Genomic DNA, 25,574 nt, shown 5'->3' with positions numbered 1-25,574 from the left:
ATGGGACAGGAGTCATTGCTGTAAACAACCGATGCTCGAAAGGCGGGATCCAAGAGTCAATGCTCGATCCTGCAGACACAACTAGGTGAGTACACACACACACACACACACACACACACACCCCCCCCTGGTGCTCCCCAACACCATACTGGGTGCCGGGAGAGCAAGCAAGAGGCAGCCTCTCCTCAGTATTTCAAGACCTCAGTATCTCATGTTTCCATATATTGGTGGTGCGCGCTGTAAATGATTTTATAAAGATGTGTTAAATGATTAATAATTCCCTGACACAATGATTGTCTTAGGAAGACATTTTAGTTAGGGTTACTATGTCTTTTAAATAATATTGAGCGGTATGTTTAAAGTTAGCGCTTAATTTCCCGTTTTCGTATATTACTGGGATATATAAAGAAAACGGACCAAAAGCTAACGCTGTGTTAGGGATAACTATTCTGCATGTTATGGCCGACGTTTATTTCATAATGTGTTAGTAAAAAACGATAATTTACTATTTTAAGATGAGAAAATGTATGTAAATATATTATTAAATATTAAAACGCAGGCATACACACATATACAAGCATAGGCCTACACGCACCCATTATTATTTCCGTGATTGAAATTGAAATTGAAATAAGTTTATTGATGTAAAATACACACAAAGGGATGAGGTAGCTCAAGCTATTCTCACCCCGTTCAGTACATCGTGTTAATACATACATATATACACATGACAAACAATAAACATATTACCAAACATTCTGAGAGATAAACATATACATTTCCCATTTCCGTTATTGTTTCAGAATAATTTGCATGTTGTACACACGCCAGCTTCACACAGCTATAATGAAATAATCAATGATGGAGTCAGAGTTTGTCTCCTGTGGATTCCTTCCTTCATATCCTGGTCTCCGAATGCATGATAGAACTGATGAGTTGGCCAAGACTTTTGCTTGTAAAGAGGGAATTGATTACCAACTTGGACTGCCTTTGAGCAGCCTGAGGGCAGCAATATCCCAGGAACATCAACTAAATTTCGGAGACTTGAGGCAAAGTGAAATTCACACCAGTTACTCCATCTATCATCATTCTATTATGCAGGAAGAACCGCACGTCTATGGGTCATCCAATAATGTTAGCAGACTTCTAGATGTTACCACTGCTAGGCTTAGGCTCGGCTACAAGTACCTCTGGGAATTTGTAACATCTGCTGATGTAGATTTGACTAAATGTAAACTCTGTCAGCAGAACTATTCGCATACTTTGCGTCATTATATAATGGAATGTGAAAAAATCGCGTAAGATTTTGTGAAATGTGTGAGTACTTTATTGATATTGATCTGCTGGCAGGAATCTTAGCAAGAGGAAACTAGATAGTTTTCTTCAAGAAGTGCGGGACCAACCGGGCTGTGGTGGGTATGTGGGCCTGCGGGCCGCTCCAAGCAACAGCCTGGTGGACCAAACTCTCACAAGTCAAGCCTGGCCTCGGGCCGGGCTTGGGGAGTAGAACGAACTCCCAGAACCCCATCAACCAGATATCCTTGTTACATCCTGGCATCTGCCATCTCAAACCACCTGGTTAGCTTATCCAGAATATTCAGTATACTTGTAATGGAGTGGAAGCATATTATGGTTTCAATAATTGTAGTCAGCTTGTAAACTAGCAAGTGAATCTTTGTCCTAAACACACAATATTCTCAAGGAAAACGCACCAACGATCATGGAAAACCCCGCCCCACTAGTTCTAACATTATGTAATTATAAACCTTTGTTTAAAATATAAAAAGTATATGTTGAACAAGTTTTCTCTCAAATGGTTGGGAGAATTTGTTCTGTAATAAAATTCTAAGGTATACACACACAGATTTTCAATTCCATACTTCACATATTTTTAGAATAAAACACAGTATTTAACGTAAGGAAACGTAATGAAAGCTCCCTTGAGGTAACCGAACCTCAACATATCTTAACCATGGAGAGGGAGTAGATAAGGAGTATAATAACATTAATTACAGAGTGGATTTGAAGTGATTATCTGCTCCCTGAGGACAGGTTGGAGCAACTTGTGGTTGATGGCATCGTGGGACTGGTTGAGTGCCAGCCTCGTGCTGGACGAGCTGGTCACGAGCACACACTGATGCTTGGTAAATGCCTTCAGTGTCATCATATGTAGTAAACTGTCAGCTACTCTGACATAGTGGGAAGGGTACTAGCTACTCTGACATAGCTACTCTGCTCTTCATCAGAGCAGAGTAGAATCCTACTCTGCTCTGATGAAGGCGAATTAGCGGGAAACGCGTTAGTCATTCTCTATTTTTCACGTGTGGTTTTTCTGCATTCTTGGATCAGTGTTTTTGTGATCATTGTTTGAAGGGTGTGTGTATATTCACCCATTTGTGCATGCAGGATAGAGCTCTATTTCTTGGACCTGTGTGTACTCACCTAATTTTACTCACCTAATTGTGCTTGCAGGTGTTGAGCTTTGGCTCTTTGGTCCCGCCTCTCAACTGTCAACTGATGTACAGATTCCTGAGCCTACTGGGCTCATATCTACATTTAAAACTGTGTATGGAGTCAGCCTCCACCACATCACTGCCTAATGCAATCCATTTGTTAACTATTCTGACACTGAAAAGTTCTTTCTAACGTCCCTGTGGCTCATTTTGGGTACTCAGTTTCCACCTGTGTCCCCTTGTTCGCGTACCACCAGTGTTGAATAGTTTATCCTTGTCGACCCTGTCAATACCCCTGAGAATTTTGTAGGTAGTGATCATGTCTCCCCTCACTCTTCTGTCTTCCAGTGTCGTAAGGTGCATCTCTCGCAGCCTTTTCCTCGTAACTCATGCCTCTTAGTTCTGGGACTAGTCTAGTGGCATACCTTTGGACTTTTTCCAGCTTCGTCTTGTGCTTGACAAGGTACGGGCTCCATGCTGGGGCCGCATACTCCAGAATTGGCCTTACATATGTGGTGTACAAGAATCTGAATGATTCCTTACACAGGTTCCTGAACGCTGTTCTGATGTTAGCCAGCCTCGCATATGCCGCAGATGTTATTCTTTTTATGTGGGCTTCAGGAGACAGGTTTGGTCTGATATCAACTCCTAGATCTTTCTCTCTGTCCGTTTCATTAAGTACTTCATCTCCTATTCTGTATCCTGTGTCTGGCCTCCTGTTTCCACTGTCTAGTTTCATTACTTTGCATTTACTTGGATTGAACTTGAGCAGCCATTTGTTGGACCATTCATTCAATCTGCCCAGGTCGTCTTGTAGCCTCATACTATCATCCTCTGTTTCAACCTCATAATTTTTGCATCATCGGCAAACATTGAGAGAAACGATTCTATACCCTCTGGGAGATCATTTACATATATCAGAAACAGTATAGCTCCAAGGACTGACCCCTGCGGGACTCCACTTGTGACGTCATCGCCAATCTGAGACCTCACCCCTCACAGTGACTCGTTGTCTCCTGTTGCTTAAGTACTCCCTTATCCAATGGAGTACCTTCCCTTTTACTCCTGCCTGCATCTCCAGCTTTTTCACTAGTCTCTTGTGTGGTACTGTATCAAAGGCTTTCTGGCAATCCAAAAATATGCAGTCTGCCCACCCCTCTCTTTCTTGCCAGATTTTTGTTGCCTGGTCGTAGAATTCAAGTAACCCTGTGAGGCAGGACCTGCCATCCCTGAACCCATGTTGATGCTGTGTTACAAAGTTCTTTCGCTCCAGGTGCTCCACTAGCTTTCTTCGCACAATCTTCATCAGCTTGCATGGTATGCGAGTTAGGGACACTGACCTGTAGTTCAGTGCCTCCTGTCTATCCCCTTTCTTATATATTGGGACTACATTAGCTGCTTTCCGAATTTCTGACAGATCCCCTGTTGTCAGTGATTTGTTATACACTATGGAGAGTGGTAAGCACAGTGCTTCTGCTCCTTCCTTTAGTATCCAAGGGGAGATTCCATCTGGGCCTATAGCCTTTGTCACATCCAACTCTAGTAACAACTTCCTTACTTCCCCACTGGTAATCTCAAACTCTTCCAGTGGTTGCTGGTTAACTATTCCCTCTCTTATCTCTGGAATTTCTCCTTACTCTAAGGTGAAGACCTCCTGGAATTTCTTATTCAGTTCCTCGCACGCTTCCTTGTCGTTTGTAGTGAATCCGTCTGCCCCTATCCTCAGTTTCATTACCTGTTTCTTTACTGTTGGTTTTCTCCTGATGTGGCTGTGCACCAATTTAGGCTGAGTCTTTGCCTTGCTCGCTATGTCATTTTCGTGTTGTTTTCGTGTGTGTGTGTGTGTGTGTGTGTGTGTGTGTGTGTGTGTGTGTGTGTGTGTGTGTGTGTGTGTGTGTGTGTGTGTGTGTGTGTTTAAGGGTTGAGAGGAAGGCCACCATTGTCACTGTGAGGTGGCAATTTAACCTGCACCAACGATCATGGAAAACCCCGCGTGTGCCCCGCCCTGTTGCGTCACCCCCCCCCCCCCTCCCCAACCCCCCGTCTTGCCTCACACCATCCTGCAAACCCCCACCTTTCCCGGTTTGTTGCCCCCACCACTTCCCCCTCCATCACCCTCCCCCGCCCCCCTTCACCTCTTTCTTAGAGAGAGAGACGCTGCTCCCTGGAGAGGGCTGCAAGAGCTCTACTGCCCAAGCCCGCCCCGAGGCCAGGCTTGACTTGTGAGAGTTTGGTCCACCAGGCTGTTGCTTGGAGCGGCCCGCAGGCCCACATACCCACCACAGCCAGGTTGGTCCGGCACTCCTTGCAAGAACTTGTCGGCACACACAGACAGACGCGATAAAACACCTAAAGTATTGAGACCGTCTCAAAGCTCTCTGGAAAGGAGACGAGAGTTATAAAATAATATACACATGGAAGATACTGGAGGGTCAGGTCCCAAATTTGTACAGTAGAATAACAACATTCTGGAGTGAACGGTACGGGAGGAAATGTAGAATAGAACCAGTGTGGAGTAGAGGTGCCATAGTCACCAGTGTGGAGAAGAGGTGCCATAGTCACCAGTGTGGAGTAGAGGTGCCATAGTCACCAGTGTGGAGAAGAGGTGCCATAGTCACCAGTGTGGAGAAGAGGTGCCATAGTCACCAGTGTGGAGAAGAGGTGCCATAGTCACCAGTGTGGAGAAGAGGTGCCATAGTCACCAGTGTGGAGTAGAGGTGCCATAGTCACCAGTGTGGAGAAGAGGTGCCATAGTCACCAGTGTGGAGAAGAGGTGCCATAGTCACCAGTGTGGAGAAGAGGTGCCATAGTCACCAGTGTGGAGAAGAGGTGCCATAGTCACCAGTGTGGAGTAGAGGTGCCATAGTCACCAGTGTGGAGTAGAGGTGCCATAGTCACCAGTGTGGAGTAGAGGTGCCATAGTCACCAGTGTGGAGTAGAGGTGCCATAGTCACCAGTGTGGAGTAGAGGTGCCATAGTCACCAGTGTGGAGTAGAGGTGCCATAGTCACCAGTGTGGAGTAGAGGTGCCATAGTCACCAGTGTGGAGTAGAGGTGCCATAGTCACCAGTGTGGAGTAGAGGTGCCATAGTCACCAGTGTGGAGTAGAGGTGCCATAGTCACCAGTGTGGAGTAGAGGTGCCATAGTCACCAGTGTGGAGTAGAGGTGCCATAGTCACCAGTGTGGAGTAGAGGTGCCATAGTCACCAGTGTGGAGAAGAGGTGCCATAGTCACCAGTGTGGAGAAGAGGTGCCATAGTCACCAGTGTGGAGAAGAGGTGCCAGAGTCACCAGTGGGGAGTAGAGGTGCCAGAGTCACCAGTGGGGAGTAGAGGTGCCAGAGTCACCAGTGGGGAGTAGAGGTGCCAGAGTCACCAGTGTGGAGTAGAGGTGCCAGAGTCACCAGTGTGGAGTAGAGGTGCCAGAGTCACCAGTGTGGAGTAGAGGTGCCAGAGTCACCAGTGTGGAGTAGAGGTGCCAGAGTCACCAGTGTGGAGTAGAGGTGCCAGAGTCACCAGTGTGGAGTAGAGGTGCCAGAGTCACCAGTGTGGAGTAGAGGTGCCAGAGTCACCAGTGGGGAGTAGAGGTGCCAGAGTCACCAGTGGGGAGTAGAGGTGCCAGAGTCACCAGTGGGGAGTAGAGGTGCCAGAGTCACCAGTGGGGAGTAGAGGTGCCAGAGTCACCAGTGGGGAGTAGAGGTGCCAGAGTCACCAGTGGGGAGTAGAGGTGCCAGAGTCACCAGTGGGGAGTAGAGGTGCCAGAGTCACCAGTGGGGAGTAGAGGTGCCAGAGTCACCAGTGGGGAGTAGAGGTGCCAGAGTCACCAGTGTGGAGTAGAGGTGCCAGAGTCACCAGTGTGGAGTAGAGGTGCCATAGTCACCAGTGTGGAGTAGAGGTGCCATAGTCACCAGTGTGGAGTAGAGGTGCCATAGTCACCAGTAGGGAGAGTAGAGGTGCCAGAGTCACCATCAGAGAACACTGAACATCAGAGGTCCACGGCTGTTCAACACCCTCCCAGAAAGCATTAAAAATATTGCTGGAACAAAGGTTGATGTTGGAGTGTAGTGGATTGTGGTGAATAACTGGGTCATTTAGGCAGCTCCAAATAACAGCCGGCTATCACAAGCCAAGCCTGGCCCCCCAAGCCTGGCCCCCCAAGCCTGGCCCCCCAAGCCTGGCCCCCCAAGCCTGGCCCCCCCAAGCCTGGCCCCCCAAGCCTGGCCCCAAGCCTGCCTTGTAGTAGTAGAACTCCGGAACTCATTCCAGGTATGCGTGTATTGATCTGCCACCACCAGTCTACATCTTGTTCAAGCCGGTACAGCGGGTGGCCACCTGTCCACAGCTCCTGGTGAGTCAGGTAGACAACGTCACCGTGACAGTGATGGGTCCCGTGGGCTGGTTGGTCTTCCTGTGCTGGCTTAAACACGGCTGACAACCCGTGTTCTACACTGAGAAAACGGGTTGTTATCTATTTGTGTGATGTTTTGTGGTTTACCCTTGTGTGTCACCATATTAGACCTGTGTCAGTGTGGTGACCTGTGTGTGTGTGTAGGGGGAAGGGGTGTGTAGGCGTGTTGTATATTGTGATGACGTTGGACTCTGGTGAGCCTTGGTTCATAGAGCGGTTTGCCCGCCGGGTCCGCCATGTGGGTGCTTCAGATGGGTTGATCTGGTTGAATCTGGTTGATGGGGTTCTGGGAGTTGTTCTACTCCCCAAGCCCGGTCCGAGGCCTGGCTTGACTTGTGAGAGTTTGGTACACCAGGCTGTTGCTTGGAGCGGCCCGCAGGCCCACATACCCACCACAGCCTGGTTGGTCCGGCACTGCAGTCAATAAGTTACATCAACAGTGTAGAGACAGACTCAAGGCTCTCAGAACTGTAGTGGGGTACAGCCCTAAGTACGGTGTTAATATTAGAATAGCAAAAATAATGTATTTAGCGTATATAAGGTCTCTGATAGACTATCATGCACCAGCTTTGGTCCTGCAAAATGGCAAAAGTATTGATAGACTGGAACAAATGCAAAATGAAGCACTCAGAATTATACTTGGCTGTCCTATAACTACCAAAGTTCTCAACATGCGGAAAGAATTAAATATAACTGGCATTCGAGACAGAATATTTGAACTTAATCTTATGATGGGACTAAAGCTTCTGCGTGATAACAAAACCCACATTGTGTCAGTTGCACTGTTAGAACACATACGAAATGGAACTAGCGAGTCTAAATGGATTCAAAGAACAGCCACTCATATTAAAATGATGAGACTGCACGATGTATATACAGATGAAAGAGTACAGCACTTCCTTCCACCCTGGCAGATAGTACCTTTTGACATCCTGATTCCTGCATACCCCACCAAGAAACTAATCACAAGCAACCCTCGTGCTCAGCTTGCTGCTAAATTAAGCACCATAGAACACATTCACAATATACAAGCTGAAAACAACATTGCACAGACCATATACACTGACGGATCACTCAATACAGCTACAGGGAGGGCAGGAAGTGCTGTTATTGCTCATCAGCCCGATGGCAGCACAACTCAAAGAAATATCCGAATTAGTAACTGGGCGTCCACAATGCAAGCCGAGTTGGTAGCAATACTGGTAACACTCGAAATTATTGACAACACTGAAGTAGACAGCTTAATTATTTCTGACTCCCTTTCCTCACTGCAAGCAATAAACAGTTTGCAATCAAGTAATACCGTGCTTGTCTTGGAAGCTAGACGTAGATATATAAGAATACTTAGCAAGAGGGTAAATATAAAAATGTTGTTGATTCCTTCTCACATTGGCATGCAGGAACATGACAAAGTTGACGCCCTTGCTAAGGCTGCAGTAAATAAAGACAGTATCGAACGGAATCTTGAGTTATCAAATAGGTCCCTTAAAAGTGTCATTAGACAAGAACTCCTGGATGGATTTGAAGAAAGTAGAACAGTGCAAACTGGAACTAGCAAGTCCATTGTTCATCACAATGAAATGTGTGAAGTAAAACATGTGTATGGGGCAAGTACAAAGTCAGTAGACTAACAGATGTTGTCACAGCTCGTATAAGACTTGGCTACAAGTATCTCTGGCAGTTCGGCTTGTATATGGATCTAGATGAAGTAAAGTGTAAAGTGTGTGGACAAAGACAGGGACACACACTCGAACACTATATCTTGGATTGTAGTAAAATTGAGCCTTTTAGAGGTAAATCTAAGCTCACTCTGTATGATATGATACCTATCTTATTACCATGGATAAATTACCTGAAATCCTTGCACTGTTTCCACATTTCGCTCCCAGTAGATGAACGATATACGAGATTAAGAAAGAAGTAGTGTATTGTGAGGACTAATAATAAACAGAAGCTCCCCTATGACTCTGTAATATCTCCATTGGTCAAACTATTATGTATTAGCGATAAGACCTACCATTAATGTATGATGACTTACTGTAAATATGTAGCTCTTGTAATAGCACTTTCTCTGTAAATAGCTGACATTGTGACTATAAGGTGTGAAGGATAGATGAAATTGTTTATGTAATAATCTAAGATGAGGTCTGATAAAGACCTTTTGTGCCCTCTGTAATGCTTTTTACGCTACCGCTCACAGGATGGGTATGGGGTGCACAATAAACTAGCTGCCTCCGGCGGCAACAATCAATCCTTGGAGGAAACAATCTAGTTTCCTTTTGAAAATGTCCACGGTTGTTCCGGAAATATTTCTTATGCTTGCTGGGAGGGTGTTGAACAACCGCGGACCTCTGATGTTTATACAGTATTCTCTGATTGTGCCTATGGCACCTCTGCTCTTCACTGGTTCTATTCTGCATTTCTTCCATGTCGTTCACTCCAGTATGTTGTTATTTTACTGTGTAGATTTGTATTACAAATCCAGTATTGTATCCAGTATTTTCCATGTGTATATTATTTGGAATCTCTCTCGTCTCCTTTCTAGTGAGTACATTTGGAGAGCTTTGAGACGATCCCAATAATTATAGGTGCTTTATCGCGTCTGTGCGTGCCGTATATGTTCTCTGTATTCCCTCTATTTCAGCAATCTCTCCTGCTCTCAAGGGGGAAGTGAGTACTGAGCAGTACTCAAGACTTGAAGAGTACAACCATTGTGATGGGATCCCTGGATTTGAAAGTTCTCGTAATACATCCTATCATTTTTCTGGCTGACGCAATATTTGCTTGGTTATGCTCCCTAAACGTTAGGTCGTCAGACATCATTATTCCCAAATCCTTTACATGCTGCTTTCCTACTATGGACAAATTTGATTGCGTTTTGTACCCTGTATTATGTTTAAGGTCCTCATTTTTACCGTACCTGAGTACCTGGAATTTATCGCTGTTAAACATCATGTTATTTTCTGCTGGGATGGTCAGCTGAGTGTTGGGTTAGTAGACCATTTGGTCCGCTGAGTGCGGGGTTAGTAGACCATTTGGCCGACTATCCGGATAATTAACTATCAGATGAGCTGTCCTCTCTTAGTGCCGGATGGGCTGTTGATCCCTGAAGCTGGTTGGCCGGTTGAAGGGTCGGCTGCCTATCCAGGTAGATGATTTCTAGGTGACTAAATGTGTTGTTAAGAAGGGTTGAAGGTGGTGGGTAGTTGGGTGTGTAATGTGTTGGGGTGAGTGTAGCCGCTGTGGGGCACGTTGGCGTCTGCGGTGTGAGTGAGGGTTGGTGTCTGCGGTGTTTTGTCTCAAGTGCTATTGTCTTTCCGAGTGAGTAGCGCCGCCCCAGTCTTGCCTCGTGTGGGCGCCGCCCACCATTGTTGCTCCCCCCCACCCTCTACACCCTTCATCACCCGCCCGCCCTCTCACCAATCCTCCAGCTCAAGTTAAACACACACACACACACACACACACACACACACACACGCGAGCGCGCGCGCGATAAAACGCCTAAAGTATTGAGACCGTCTCAAAGCTCTCTGGAAAGGAGACGAGAGTTATAAAATAATATACACATGGAAGATACTGGAGGGTCAGGTCCCAAATTTGTACAGTAGAATAACAACATTCTGGAGTGAACGATACGGGAGGAAATGTAGAATAGAACCAGTGTGGAGTAGAGGTGCCATAGTCACCAGTGGGGAGTAGAGGTGCCATAGTCACCAGTGTGGAGAAGAGGTGCCATAGTCACCAGTGTGGAGTAGAGGTGCCATAGTCACCAGTGTGGAGTAGAGGTGCCATAGTCACCATCAGAGAACACTGAACATCAGAGGTCCACGGCTGTTCAACACCCTCCCAGCAGGCATTAGAAATATTGTTGGAACAAAGGTGGATGTTGACCAGTGTGTGAACACACCTGTGAGTGAACACAGCTGTGACTCTGGGTTGCATAAATGTTGCTGCTCTTGTCAGGGTGGCCCGTCACTCATTGAGAGCTGTGAGTGGCAGTCCCTGGTGGCGCAGTGGTAACAGTGGCCTCACCAGCGGTATGGTCCGAGTTTGACTCCTGAGCAGGGAGGATTGACTAGGCTCCCAAGCCTTAACTTTGTTCTTCTGTTCATCTAACACAATTTGGCTACGCGGATGTAAATCAAATAACGGGTCGTGTTCCAGAGTAAACTAGTGGGTACATTTTTATTTAGGGCCTCACGGCCGAGTGGACAGCGCTCGGGGGTCGTAGTCCTAAAGGCCCAGGGTCGATTGCTGATCGAGGCAGAAACAAATGGGTCTAGTTTATTTTACCTGATACGCCTGTTCACCTGGCAGGAAATAGGTACCTGGGAGTTAGAGCAGCTGTGGGTTGCTTCCTGGAGATGTGTGGGTGAGAAATATTTATTGTAGGAGGAAAATAGGTCGGGAGTTGAGTATATTAAACAACCGACGGTTAGAAAGGCGGGGTCCAAGAGCTAACAGCTCGATCCTGAAGGCACAAACAGTAAACATACACTCGCACGCACACCCTCCATACATTGTAACATACTCTCAAAATGTTAATATTTTGGCAGTGTTGAATATTTTTATTATTCTGTATAAAAGTTTTTCATCATTAGAGGAAGAATTTGAGGTGTTAGCGGCGAGCAGTGGGAAGTGTGGAGGGTGACTGTGACAGGCAAGAGTGGTGGCGGCGGGTCCCATACCTGGCGAGCCTTGGCCAGGCCTTGTGCCGCCTCCACCAGTGTGCACCCTTCCTCACCCTGGCGTGAAGGTTGTCACGCTGAGGTCACGCTCAAGCGCACCCACCCACATGGTCTCACTCAGGCGCAGGCACCCACCCACCCGGTCTCACTCAGGCGCAGGCACCCACCCACCCGGTCTCACTCAGGCGCAGGCACCCACCCACCCGGTCTCACTCACTCCTCGCTGCCTGCCCCCGTGTTCTCGCAGACAGAATCTACTGGGGTGTATTACCTACGTAGGCGTAGGTAATATATGCCTACAACTGTGCCGGACTACCTGGCCAGGGACACCATAGGTGGTGCACCCGGTCAGCTGGTCACCCTTTACCCTAACCTAAACACACCTCTTACCCACACCACGACTATGGCCGCGTGCACGCAGGGCACTTCTCACCACTGAGACGGCTTCCCCCCCCCCCCCCCCCCCACCTGGACAGGTGCACGAAAGGTGGTGGACCTTTCCAGGTGGTCCTGGACGGTCGTAGGCGTAGATTACCCTACTCTGTGTGACACTAGCGGTGCTCAGAGTGTGACACTAGCGGGGCTCCGAGTGTGACACAGGAGTATGAGTGTGGTGCGAGGGATGGTGGTGTGAGGGGCCACAGGTACTGGTCACGTGACTGGCGGCCCCGGTGAGACACTTCCAGGTCTTGTGGTATTGATGACATTACCGCTTTATACTGGAGTGGTCCTGGCCTGGTGGGTGGCGGGTGTAGCCGGGGCCCGGAAGGAGAAGATATACTCCTGACATTTAGGGAGGGGGGAGTGTTGAATCCCATGAACGTGTTTTATCCTAAAAACTCTGGTGGACGCTAACAAATGATGATGATAATTTTATTTAATAATATAGAGGATAACATAAGTGGTTAATTGTTATATCAGGCCATCCACCTGTTGTGGTAGTACTTATAGTAACGATGACGACCATAGTATATATGCCCACCTACAACGAAATTAGAAAGTAGAAATCTGAACTATTGAGTTGGACAAACCGGACAACTATTTTTTTTACTTGTTGCTTTAACAAGCTAACCATCCTAGGCCTAATACACGATATCTGAGCCTAATATAGTACATATGTGTGCTATATTAGGCCTAAGAATATTTAAGCTTGTGTTTTAGCATCATTTATTTTAAAAATATTCTGACCTACAAGGCACGCCCACCCGCCCGTGCTTACTACACACACACTTGCACAGTGTGTGTGTGTGTGTACGCGCTTATCTAGATATTACTAGATAAGCTACCCGGCGGTGTCCGGGTGTACCCTAAAGGGTTGATAAACTACAAGAGGGGTGGACCTGACCCCGGTAATACATTATAGACTCGTTCAGATACTTAACACTGGTTTCTTGGAAAGGGGGAGGGGGGAGTAGCTGTGGGAGCTTACCTCCTTTTAATTGGATGAACTGGGCCGGCCCCGACCCGCCCATGCTGGTCACTTGCCTTTCAGTAATCACCCAGTAAAGTTTCGAGAGTATAGGCCCAAGAGTCTGGCCTCCCAATAAACATTCTCTCTTGTACTTGCCAGTCCTCCTAAAATGAAAGTACTTACAGTAACGATGTACTGGAAAGTGCCAGTATGCAGTGATGGACCGCCAGAAAGTACCAATATGCAGTGATGGACCACCAGAAAGTACCAATATGCAGTGATGGACCACCAGAAAGTACCAATATGCAGTGATGGACCACCAGAAAGTACCAATATGCAGTGATGGACCACCAGAAAGTACCAGTATGCAGTGATGGACCACCAGAAAGTACCAATATGCAGTGATGGACCACCAGAAAGTACCAATATGCAGTGATGGACCACCAGAAAGTACCAATATGCAGTGATGGACCGCCAGAAAGTACCAATATGCAGTGATGGACCGCCAGAAAATTTTTGTAGTACTGAATTTGGATAAACCGGAAAAACTTTTACAATTAAGTAGCCAATAGAAGCTAACCTAAACATCCTAGACCTAAAACACACTATCTGAGGCCTACCATAGTACATATATGTGCTATACTAGGCCTAGGAATATATAAGTTTGTACTTTAACTATACTTTTGCCAACTGTATACAAAATATGACAAAAGTGGGTTCCTGGGGCCCCACCGACCCCGTAGCTACAAGAGGTATTATGAGGGTCGTGGAGGGGGCGCTGGTAGGTATAATGATGTACCTTTGTGAGTTATTAGAGCTGAAGACAAGCCTCCTGACCATTATAATGTTATCAGAAGACAGCCTTCACAATACTTGTGAGGAGCGGTGGAGTGTGGCGAGCAGTGAGTGAGCGGGCGCCAGCAGTGAGTGAGCGGGCGCCAGCAGTGAGTGAGCGGGCGCCAGTAGTGAGTGAGCGGGCGCCAGCAGTGAGTGAGCAGGCGCCAGCAGTGAGTGCGCGGGCGCCAGCAGTGAGTGAGAGTGCGCGGGCGCCAGCAGTGAGTGAGAGAGAGGGCCAGCATGGTGCAGGAAGCAGTGACAGGTGGCGCTGGTGGCGGCAGGTGGGTGGGTGGGCGGGCCGCCTGTGGGTTGCGGTGGGTGTGGTAGAGTGCGGGGGGGCGGCCCGGGTGCTCCCACACCACCGCCCGTGATGGGCGGCCGCTGTAGCAGGACACACGGTGTACAAGACAGCCACTGGGTGTTGGCCCCGCCCGCCGCCCACCCCAACCTGTTGCCTCCTGTAAAGACTCCGCCCAGTGCCACCTGCCTGTGTGGCACTCTACACCACAGGTGCCGCGTGGTGCCAAGCGACCTCACACTACACCAGGAGGGCTGGGTCTCCTCACACGCCTTCCCACCCTCATCACACCTGCCTCATGTCGCCCGCAGCCATGAGGTGCCACCCGGTGCCATGGCCCCGCGTGGCACCGTCATGTGCCACCAGCAGCCTCCAGGGCCGGCGGATGTGCCACTCTTGGCTGACTGTGGCCGCCCTGGACCCCGCACCACGAAGGCGGCGGATGTGGCTTCCTGCTCCAGCGGCACGGCGGCCGTGGCCACCAGCAGCAGCAGCAGCAGCAGTGTTGCTGGAGCCGTCGCTGCTGCCGTGGCTACGGTCTGGCCCACCATGCCTACCACCCTCGGCCCGCCCGCGCCCTCTGCCTCGCCACCACACACCTGCCTCGACAGTAGTCACACTTGTAAACTCATAGACGCTATGAAAATAAACAATATTATTAAAGAAAAAGTTTGGGAAATTGGGAAGGAATTGGCACCCAGTGGCGGAGTGTGCCAGTGTAGGGGCGGAGTGTGCCAGTGTAGGGGCGGAGTGTGCCAGTGTAGGGGCGGAGTGTGCCAGTGTAGGGGCGGAGTGTGCCAGTGTAGGGGCGGAGTGTGCCAGTGTAGGGGCGGAGTGTGCCAGTGTAGGGGCGGAGTGTGCCAGTGTAGGGGCGGAGTGTGCCAGTGTAGGGGCGGAGTGTGCCAGTGTAGGGGCGGAGTGTGCCAGTGTAGCGGCAGGACTGTGACCTCTGCTCCTGTAGCGGCTGCTGCAGGAGACGCTGCCGGCCAGAAGTCAGCAGTAAGCGTCAGGGCCCACACAGGAGAGGTCAGAACCCGGACTTGTCAGCGTGCCTCTATGCCCGAGGCCCCTAGCCACTGGTGCCACAGTGGTGGCCCGGGCCACACCCACCACCGTGGCCCGGGGCACATCTCCTCCAGCCTAGCCCGCTCCTTCTGGTGGGACCAGTTCCTCACACATTTCCTTCGGTAAGACATCATTACACTTCTCACTTTGACCAGACAAATAAGTTTATCTTTTTTTGATGCATCACTATAATTTCGTAGGTGTTTAGTGGCACCCTGGGGCCCTTGGGTGATATTGTGTGCCCTTGAGCAGCACCCTGGGGCCCTTGAGCAGCACCCTGGGGCCCTTGGGTGATATTGTGTGCCCTTGAGCAGGATGGTGTGTAGTACAGAGGATCCTGCACGCAGTATGGGTCGTGGCGGATGGTACCTGACCTTTACCCCGAGTCAAGTCAGGTCCCACTCCTATAATAATAGTTATCTTACATCTTGCAGAGGGTTCGATTAAAATAATTTCATTGTAGATAATTATACTTGTTATACTTGTTGTGTCTTGTCTACCTCTTTATTGGAGCCATCTCCGCTTTTCGTCCCAAGTCCTTCATTTATGCACTTTGTCTCACTGTTGCTCTCATCGTTTACATTACCTGGCTCTGTAATATTGCTGTTATTTTGTACCACAATACCCTCTTCCTCCACACTACTGCTGCGGTTCTCTAACTATCTGTTCCTCAGTTTTGGTCGTTATCCAATGTTGTCTTTTCCCAGTCGGCATATATCACTGGTAGCTTTTCTGTGAATGATAATCTCTGTGACTCGGGAATGTTTTTCATCAGTTTAGTTATGTTCTCCAACATTAACCTGTCATCTTTGTAAACCCAGTAAATTCCTTGTTTTTCTGTACATCCTGGAGATACTTCTGTACAGCCCAGGTGAAATCTTATGTCACGGATGCAACACTTGACGTCACTACATTACGTCTTCCCAATACTCCCGAACACTCGCCACACCTCTCCATTGTCTGATGTATTGTATTGTATTTGTGCTTCACTGTATGGATCACTTGTTGATGTCAGTCATTTTAACTCTTTATAAAATTATATGTATATATTTATATATTTAATATGTATACCGTATATTTGTAATATTATGTAAGTTATTTTGTTCACACTTTATGGCAGGTACTTAGCGTAGGGTAGCGAAGCTGGTCCCTGGTGCGGTACAGGTGACCTCTTGTTGTCCCAGGTTGATGTCACCAGTTTCCAGTTACTCGATTTATAACACTGATTTATTCTTTGCTTGTATTCTTACAAGGAATTTTCCGCCTAATTTCCGGCTTGCAATGGTACTCACTCACTTTATTACTAATTCCTAGATCCACATTTCCATATTACACTCTATATCTTCCGTATTTTATCACTGTGGGACTGTCCTGGAGTAGGCCTCGTGGCTTGTGTAAACACAGCCTAGCTGATGCCGCCTCTTGTCACTATTCTATATTTCTAGTAGTCTATATATTTATAATATTCTATGCACGATTTTCCTACACTTCCAACTTATATGTTGTTGTGATACCCGCTCCACTTCACTGTTCCACGAATCACTGTTCACTTTTTTCCTCATACACATGTACATAAAGCCTCGTGCACTGGCTCACACGTGGTCTCCCGTTTATTCTCTAACACAAACTTCCATTGTTAATGACTGTTTTCAATTTTCCAGCGGGTCACTGTGCACTTTGTTATGTCTGTAATCAGTAATCCATGGCAGTAGTCCTAAGAAATCCCGGTTAATGTCACGATTTTAACGGAGCGCGCACGATACGTCTTCCCCCTTCCTCGACCCAGACTCGACCTCAAACATTGGTGTCAGTGCTCGTAGTGGCCACCCCGGGGCCCTTGGTGTGGGTGGTGGTCACCCCGGGGCCCTTGGTGTGGGTGGTGGCCACCCCGGGGCCCTTGGTGTGGGTGGTGGCCACCCCGGGGCCCTTGGTGTGGGTGGTGGCCACCCCGGGGCCCTTGGTGTGGGTGGTGGTCACCCCGGGGCCCTTGGTGTGGGTGGTGGCCACCCCGGGGCCCTTGGTGTGGGTGGTGGTCACCCCGGGGCCCTTGGTGTAGGTGGTGGTGTGTCAGCGCTCGTAGTGGTCACCCCCGTAACTTCCCTCCTCTTTTTTTATCATTATTTCCGTCTGTATTTACGTCATATGGGGGAGTGTATTTCCTTCCTCTGTGAGGTCTTCTCCCCGGGGAGTCCCACTCATTGTTGGGGGGGTGGTGGGGGTGGGGGGAGAGTTCCCCGGGAGGACCATGTAAGTGACGCAACGTCGCGTGGGGTGTGTTGGTGGGGTGGGGAGGGTGCTGGTGGGGCCACTCTGGCTTTACCTCTTTCACTACTCAACTCTCTAATTGCTCTATTTGTGTGTGTGTGTGTGTGTGTGTGTGTGTGTGTGTGTGTGTGTGTGTGTACTCACCTAGTTGTGAGTACACACACACACACACACACACACACACTAGTTGTACTCACCTAGTTGTGAGTACACACACACACACACTAGTTGTACTCACCTAGTTGTGCTTGCGGGGGTTTGGTCCCGCCTCTCAACCGTCAATCAACAGGTGTACAGGTTCCTGAGCCTATTGGGCTCTATCATTATATAATGTGTGTGTATGTATGTGTGTGTGTGTGTGTATATATATATATATATATATATATATATATATAATATTTAACTGGTAATCCTTCAATGATTATCTTTAGGTTCGATTCTTCCCATGGAGGAGGCTGCCGAAAGTGTTGATATGGTCCATCTTCCCCTTTGTTTTTAATGGTCCATTTTAGGTTCACTTTCTCTAGAATCTTGACCAGATTATCCGTCCATGCACTTGTTCTATATTGAAGGTTTCTCTGAAGTGATCTGTGTATGGTGTCTTTGATTGACAGTCTGGTGGTGGTTCCATCAAGTTTTGCTGTTATGGTGGCTATCCTTGTTTGATCCTGTTCTCTAAGGCTGGTAAGTTGGTTTCCATTCTAAGGTTCTCTCTACGCGTCCATATAAGTGCTCCCAGCATTGTTCCGAGAGCATCATTTTGAGACACTTCCAGTTTCACCCATTGGTTATTATCTGAACGAGTTATAAATAGCTGAGTCTAATTGACTGGCTTGCATGGAGCTTTATGCACGGGAGAACAAAGTAGGAAAGATGTCGAGATGGGAGGAGTAGGGAATTACCCGAGTGGTCCCCCCAGCCACCGGGGATGTCACCAGGAGGGGCGTGTTGTCCCTGGTGTAGGTCAGTGCAGCCCGCCCTCCACCCGCCCTTGAGAAACGTTATCACCTCACCTCACCGTGGTGTGGGGACACCCACAACACTGCCGCTCATTCCTCGCCCAACCCTCGCCACCACCAACACGCACCTCGCCGCCACCCAAGCCTCCACTACTACTAATTGTTCCTTGTTCATGTGTCATGAAGTTCACAGAGGACGCCATTACTGGGTGAGTGTGGTGTGGCCGCAGTGATGACCACCACGCTGGTCCTTACCTTGGTTACCTTGACGGGTTTTGGGGCTTAGCGTCCCCGCGGCTCGGTCGCCGACCAGGCCTCCTCGTTGCTGGACAGGTCAACATTTGGTCAGTGTGTCGTCCTGCTCTCTCACCATCATATCCGTGCCTCCCTCTACCGGTGTGTGTCAACACATTGCTATAGTGAAGAATATGTGTGGTCCCATACAACAGTTCATCCTGTGATGACAAAGATTGGTTCATTTATTATGCACCCCATATCCGTCCTGTGGGGGCTTAACCCGTTCTGTCCGGTTGTCACAACGGTCACAGAATGATGTACTATATTGCTCCAATGTACGCATAGAAAACGTGGTTGTTAAGGAGATACTCTGTCCATCATACTCTGTCCGTTGGAAAAGTTGAGGTCAAATTGGGATGCATTGTTTGACGGGAGAGAGTGCGGTGGTTACACATAGTGGGCTCACGGGAGGAACCACCAAATTAATTTGACTTTTATTTATTTTATTTTATTTTGTAATTATTTATATATACAAGAGTTCTTACATTCTTGTAACTGAGTAAGTTACAGACTTGATAAGCTTGTTACACAGTTTAATGTATATTACAATGAATTTGAGAACGACCCCAAGAACAATCTTTAAGCTAAGTAACTTACATAAATGGTGAGCTAGTACACCTGTACACTTGTACGCCTCTTAACATGTCAACCCTAATTTTTCGCCTTTCTATAAAATGTAAATTAAGACTTGTCAATCTTTCTTCATATGACAAGTTTCTAATTTGCGGATTCACTTTGTCATGCTACGCTGGACGCGTTCTAATGAGTTTACATCACTCCACTGTACGGCGACCAAAACTCAACTACATAATCTTAATGGGGCCTAACAAGAGCAAGATATAACTGAAGAACAACACAAAGTGTTTTAATACTAACGCTTCGAGAAATAAATCCCAGTGTCTTGTTTTAGACAGTTGATAGTGGTAAGGTTTATGATGTTGTGTACCTTGACTTTAGCAAAGCTTTTGATACAGTGCCACATGAAACACTGATTAAAAAGATAGAGGCTCATGGTATTGGGGTGCTATATTAAGCTGGATTAGGGCATGGCTATACCAAAGGAAACAGAGTTAGTATCAACGGGGTTAAGTCAGGGAAAATGTTGTAAGTGGGGTGCCTCAAGCCTCTGTCCTGGGACCTCTGCTATTCATAACATATATAAATGATTTAGATTCAGGTTTGAGCAGCAACATTTGCAAATTTGCCGATGATACAAAAATCGGAAGAGAAATAAACACAGATAAAGACTCTCACTTCAAGTTGATCAAAATAGGGTTTTGAAATGGTCAAAGGATTGGCAGATGCAGTTTAATGCTGATAAATGTAAAGTTCTGAGGCTAGGTAATGATGATAGAGTTACAAGATACGAGCTAGATGATGTTGAGATTGCGAAGTCAGATTGCGAAAGGGATCTGGGAGTTATGATTAGTAAGAATTTAAAACCAAAAAATCAATGCATGAATGTTCGTAATAAGGCGAATAGGACACTGGGATTTATTAATCGAAGCATTAGTAACAAGACACCTGGTGTGGTTCTTCAGCTATATCTTGCTCTGGTTAGGCCCGATTTAGATTATGCAGTTCAGTTTTGGTCGCCGTACTATAGAATGGATATAAATTCACTTGAACGTGTCCAGCGTAGAATGACAAAGTTAATTCCCCAAATTAGAAATCTTTCCTATGAAGAAAGATTAACAAAGCTTAAACTGCATTCACTGGAAAGGCGAAGAGTTAGGGGTGACATGATAGAAGTTTACAAGTGGATGAATGGACATAACAAAGGGGATATTAATAGGAAATTATAAGTATCAACACAAGACAGAACACGAAACAATGGGTATAAACTGGATAAGTTTAGATTTGGGAAACACCTGGGTAAATACTGGTTCGGTAACAGGGTTGTTGATTTGTGGAACCAATTACCGCGTAACGTGGTGGAGGTGAAGTCCCTCGATTGTTTCAAGCGCGGGTTGGACATGTATATGAGTGGGATTGGGTAGTTATAGATAGGAGCTGCCTCGTATGGGCCAATAGGCCTTCTGCAGTTACCTTTGTTCTTATGTTCTTATTTGCCTTATTACGAACATGCATTTTTTTAAATTCTTAATAATCAGACTTTTGGTGATGATTGTGGGTGTAGTGGTGATAGTGATGGTTGTGGGTGTAGGGGTGATAGTGATGGTTGTGGGTGTAGTGGTGATAGTGATGGTTGTGGGTGTAGTGGTGATAGTGATGGCTGTGGGTGTAGTGGTGATAGTGATGGCTGTGGGTGTAGTGGTGATAGTGATGGTTCTTCTAGCAGAGAGCAAGTTGCTCATGCATTTAATTAGATGCGAGACGTGTGATGGTAGATATGATAGTAGTAGATATGAGATAGGAAGCATTCAAGCAGTGTATGTAAATATTAGGGAGTGTTTAGTGTGAAGGTTGGGTTCACACTCCGATTAGATACGGCAGCTGGTAATGATTTTATCTCTGTATAAATAAATATCTATATCTGACTACAACTACTGGGAAAACCAACATGTTTCTTCTCTCCCTTTTATCATCGTCTCCAGAAGTTTACATACAATGGTGACGAGTTAATTCTCAGCGCTGGCAACTTCCGTCATGTAAACTTGTTAGAGAAGTACATTTACGGTCGCTGCCTCTACACTGAGACAAGTGATCATGAGGGTTGTCGAGTGAAGTGCCTGGTGAAGCTGCATGCAAGAGCTGTTATCCTACCACAACTCATCTGAAACCTGCTCCCAGAGACTCGTACAACAGGATATATAAGGAATGAGGTCATGTTATGAACTGGAATGAGGTCCACCCTCCCCCCCCCCCCCTCTCTCTCGATACACACTGTCTTAGGTCTATGGTTCATGAATTGTTCCATGAGACAGTTGAAGAGGAAGGGGCTTAGTATTCCTCCCTGCTGAGTCACATTTTCCAACCTCTTTGAGGAGGATGTTTTTCCTTGGAATTTGACTTTAGCTTCTCGGTTAAGCAAACTTCTTTTGGCAAAGGCAAGAGCGTGTCTTTTGTGATTTTAGTATCTACCAGGAAGCACAGTGTAGCTGGAGCATTGACTAGCTCGAAGGTTTTTTCTAGGCTCAGAAAAATAAGGATTCCAAGTTTGTCATTGATTTGATCCAGGAGGGAGGTAAGGCCTTCTGTGGTTCCAACACCTTTTATGTAAGCAAACAAGGGCCAGAAATTGAGTGGGTTACCTCTTTTCAATACCTAGGAGTCATAATAGACAACCAGTTGAAATTCACTCAAGAAATTAAATAGCTTCGGTAACGTTGTAAAGCTGTCTGTCCTCTGGTGTCCGTGGTGAAGCTGTCTGTCTCCTCTGGTGTCCGGGGTGAAGCTGTCCGTCTCCTATGGTGTCCGGGGTGAAGCTGTCCGTCTCCTATGGTGTCCGGGGTGAAGCTGTCTGTCTCCTCTGGTGTCCGGGGTGAAGCTGTCTGTCCTCTGGTGTGTCCGGGGTGAAGCTGTCTGTCCTCTGGTGTGTCCGGGGTGAAGCTGTGTGACCTCTGGTGTCCGGGGTGAAGCTGTGTGAACGTCTGGAGCGAACGAACTTTATAACACATCAACATGGGTTCAGGGATGGCAAATCATGTCTCGCAGGATTAATTGAATTCTGTGACCAGGCAACACAAATCAGACAAGATAGAGAGGGCTAGGCAGACTGCATATTTTTGGATTGCCAGAAAGCTTTTGACACAGTACTACATAAGAGACTAGTGCACAAGCTGGAGATGCAGGCGGGAATTAAAGGGAAGGTTCTCCACTTGATAGGGGAGTACCGAAACAACAGAAGACAGTCACTGTGAAGGGTGAGGTCTCAGATTGGTGAGGCGTCACCAGTGGAGTCCCGCAGGGTTCAGTCATTGGACCTATACTGTTTCTGATATGTAAATGATCTCCCAGAGGGTATAGAATCATTCCTCTCATTGTTTGCTGATGATGCAAAAATTAAGAGGAGGATTAAGACAGAGAAAAATAGTATGAGGCTACAAGATGACCTAGACAAACTGAATGAATGGTCTAACAAATGGCTACTAAACTTCAACCCGAGTAAGTGTAAGGTAATGAAACTAGGCGGTGGAAACAGGAGACCAGACACAAGATACCGAATGGGAGAAGAAATACTTCATGAAACGGACAGAGATAAAGATCTAGGAGTTCATATCACGCCAAACCTGTCTCCTGAAGCCCACATAAAAAGAATAACATCTGCAGCGTATGCGAGGCTGGCTAACATCAGAACTGCCTTCAGGAACTTGTGTAAGGAATCATTCAGACCCTTGTATACCACATATGTAAGACCAATCCTGGAGTATGTGGCCCCAGCATGGAGCCCGTACCTTGTCAAGCATAAGACGAAGCTGGGAATAGTCCCAGACTAGCAACTAGACTAGTCCCAGAACTAGAAGACATGAGATACGAGGAAAGGCTGCGAAAAATGCACCTCGTGGCACTGGAAGACAGAAGAGTAAGGGGAAATACATCATCACTACCTACAAAATTCTTAGAGGAATTGACAAGTAGATAAGGATAAACCGTTTAGCACGGGTGGTACGCGAACAAGGGAACACAGATGGAAACCGAGTGCCCAAATGAGCCACAGGGACGTAGCCCGGGGGGGGGGGAGGGTGTTGCCTGTGTAGCCCGGCTCACCGCCACGTGCGCTCCTCGTGTCAACACCGATGGGAATACTGTACTTTTGTGTCATCTGGCCCGTGCTGGTTGGTGTGTAGGCAAGCACAAGACTCCCGGGTGAGCGTCACGGGTGAAGACAATATGTGGGACTACACTGCTGGCTCACCATACACCATACACTCCACACTAGTGCTGCTATAAGTGTCCTGGTCTGCCTCTAACACACCCTCCTCAACTATTTTCCAATTAGCTAAGGACTTTGGGAAAACAGTGGGTTGGATATTTATTTATTTATATATATACAAGAAGGTACATTGGGTTTGTGAGAATACATAGCATAGTACAGTAATTGCACTCTTGTAAAGCCACTAGTACGCGCAGCGTTTCGGGCAGATACATTGTTATAGATATCTGGAAGACGTTGGCAGTTGCTGTGCTGTATGTGAAGTGGGATGATTAGTTCATTAACATGGTTGTCGTTTTGTGGATCCAATTACCAGATTACATAATAAACGTAGGATCCCTTGATTGTTTCAAGCTTAGGTTAGACTTGTATGAATGAGTTTGGGCGGATATAAATACGAGCTGCCATGTATGGGCCAATAGGCCTTCTGCAGCTTCCTTGATTTTTATGTTCTTAAGGTTGTTTCAAGCGTAGATCAGATATGAGTGTAGCTGCGTCGCATGGGCCAATGTGGCATGTGCAGTTTCCACTCTTGTTGTTTTTAGATTAAGCTACTGGGAACAAAAGTTGCAAGTAGCATGGGCTGTGGTGAGTCCGTAGTGGACTTACCTGGCACAGGAGCGGGGCTATGGTGAGTCCGTAGTGGACTTACCTGGCACAGGAGCGGGGCTGTGGTGAGCCCGTAGTGGACTTACCTGGCACAGGAGCGGGGCTGTAAGGCTTGACAGAACATACAGGTCTACTGATTTTGTGATGTACTGGTCAGGTGGAGACAATCTGCACCACTACTGACTACTTATTAACCGGACATTGGTTACCTCCATAAAAAATAACACAACTTGTCGCTAAAAATGTAAATATAAAATATGGACATATAAAATGCCTTTTTTTTATACTAAATATAAAATGCATATCTATCTTAGTAGGTTTTAAGGGGCATTATTTAATATTATTATTTTTGCACAATATTCAACTTTTTGGAAAACAAGGAAGTTTTGTTGTTGTGAACCGGGGTGATGGCTAATGGTGTGTTGTGTGTGTTGCAGGACCATTCAGGACCCGGCCAGCCAGCGACTCACCTGGTACAAGCCTCCACTCTCTGTGTTGGTCATCAAGAAGGTCAGAGACGCCCAGGTCATCCAGCCCTTCATCCAACTGGTCAAGTGGCTCACCATTGTAAGTAAACAAGCAGCTTGTACCTTCATTACCACACACTCCTTCAATATGTCACATTGATTTTCCTTCTTGTATACTCGAGTGTTATAGATATCAGCATGAATCATTCCATAGCAATGTTTATGATGTATTAACTGTATATAATGTTAAGTGTCTAAGTAGATTGTGTGGTTGGCATGGTACTTGCAGGAGAAGAGAATGCTGGTGTTCGTGGAAGCATCGGTCCTGGAAGACAGTTTGGTCACAAGTCACTCTGGTTTCCCCTCGCTTAAAGACAAGCTCATGAGCTTCAGGGAAGGACAGGATGATCTCACTGATAAAATTGACTTCATCATCTGCTTGGGTGGCGACGGAACGCTCCTGTACGCCTCCTCACTCTTCCAGGTAAGTCAAGACTGACGTCACCAGCAGTGGGTGTTCCCTGAAGGACCTCTCACACCCACTCCACAAACTCATGTTTTTCTTAACATTTACTTACTGTCTTGGATGATATAAATATAATATAGTGTTTCCTCTGTATATTGTTGTGGTTTACTCGATTAGTTGGCAACTTTTGTTTTAGTTAACTTTGTTAATTTAGTTCATTTATTATGCACCCCATACCCATCTTGTTGGGCGGTCATGGAAAGGATTACAGAGGCACATAATGGGCTCAGGGACTGAACCTCACAATTCATTTAGCTAAGCAAGTTACAATCTTGATGAGCTAGTTACAAAATTAAATATACGTCGTCACATCATAAATGGGTTCAAGATCAATGTGAGATTATCCTTTTTTAGTGGTGAATAGGTTACAAGAAACCTCAGTCAGAAAGGACTGAACTAGCATCAAACTAATGCTGAGGGCAGATTATACTTTAATTTAATCCGTTCATAGAGATG

At 46.9% G+C, this 25,574-nt stretch overlaps 1 protein-coding gene across 20 annotated transcripts in view; it reads left to right on the top strand.

The window, feature by feature from the left end:
- LOC123774023 (NAD kinase) overlaps positions 1 to 25,574 on the top strand; it is a 166,904-nt gene that overhangs the window by 121,761 nt on the left and 19,569 nt on the right. For 16 of the 20 annotated variants that reach the window (XM_069318815.1, XM_069318817.1, XM_045768115.2 and 13 more), the window contains 2 exons: positions 24,563 to 24,692; positions 24,882 to 25,076. In XM_069318815.1, coding sequence (XP_069174916.1) covers positions 24,563 to 24,692; positions 24,882 to 25,076 — 325 coding nt within the window. Of the gene's footprint in view, positions 1 to 13,927; positions 15,281 to 18,442; positions 18,592 to 24,562; positions 24,693 to 24,881; positions 25,077 to 25,574 lie in introns of those variants that run through there. The other 4 variants (XM_045768105.2, XM_045768107.2, XM_045768106.2 and 1 more) reach the window with 4 other exon arrangements.

The sequence above is a fragment of the Procambarus clarkii genome, chromosome 91 (genome assembly GCF_040958095.1).
Source record: "Procambarus clarkii isolate CNS0578487 chromosome 91, FALCON_Pclarkii_2.0, whole genome shotgun sequence".
NCBI classification, from domain to species: domain Eukaryota; kingdom Metazoa; phylum Arthropoda; class Malacostraca; order Decapoda; family Cambaridae; genus Procambarus; species Procambarus clarkii.
Note: the sequence above shows the minus strand (reverse complement) of the source record. Positions and strands in the feature narration are given on the sequence as shown.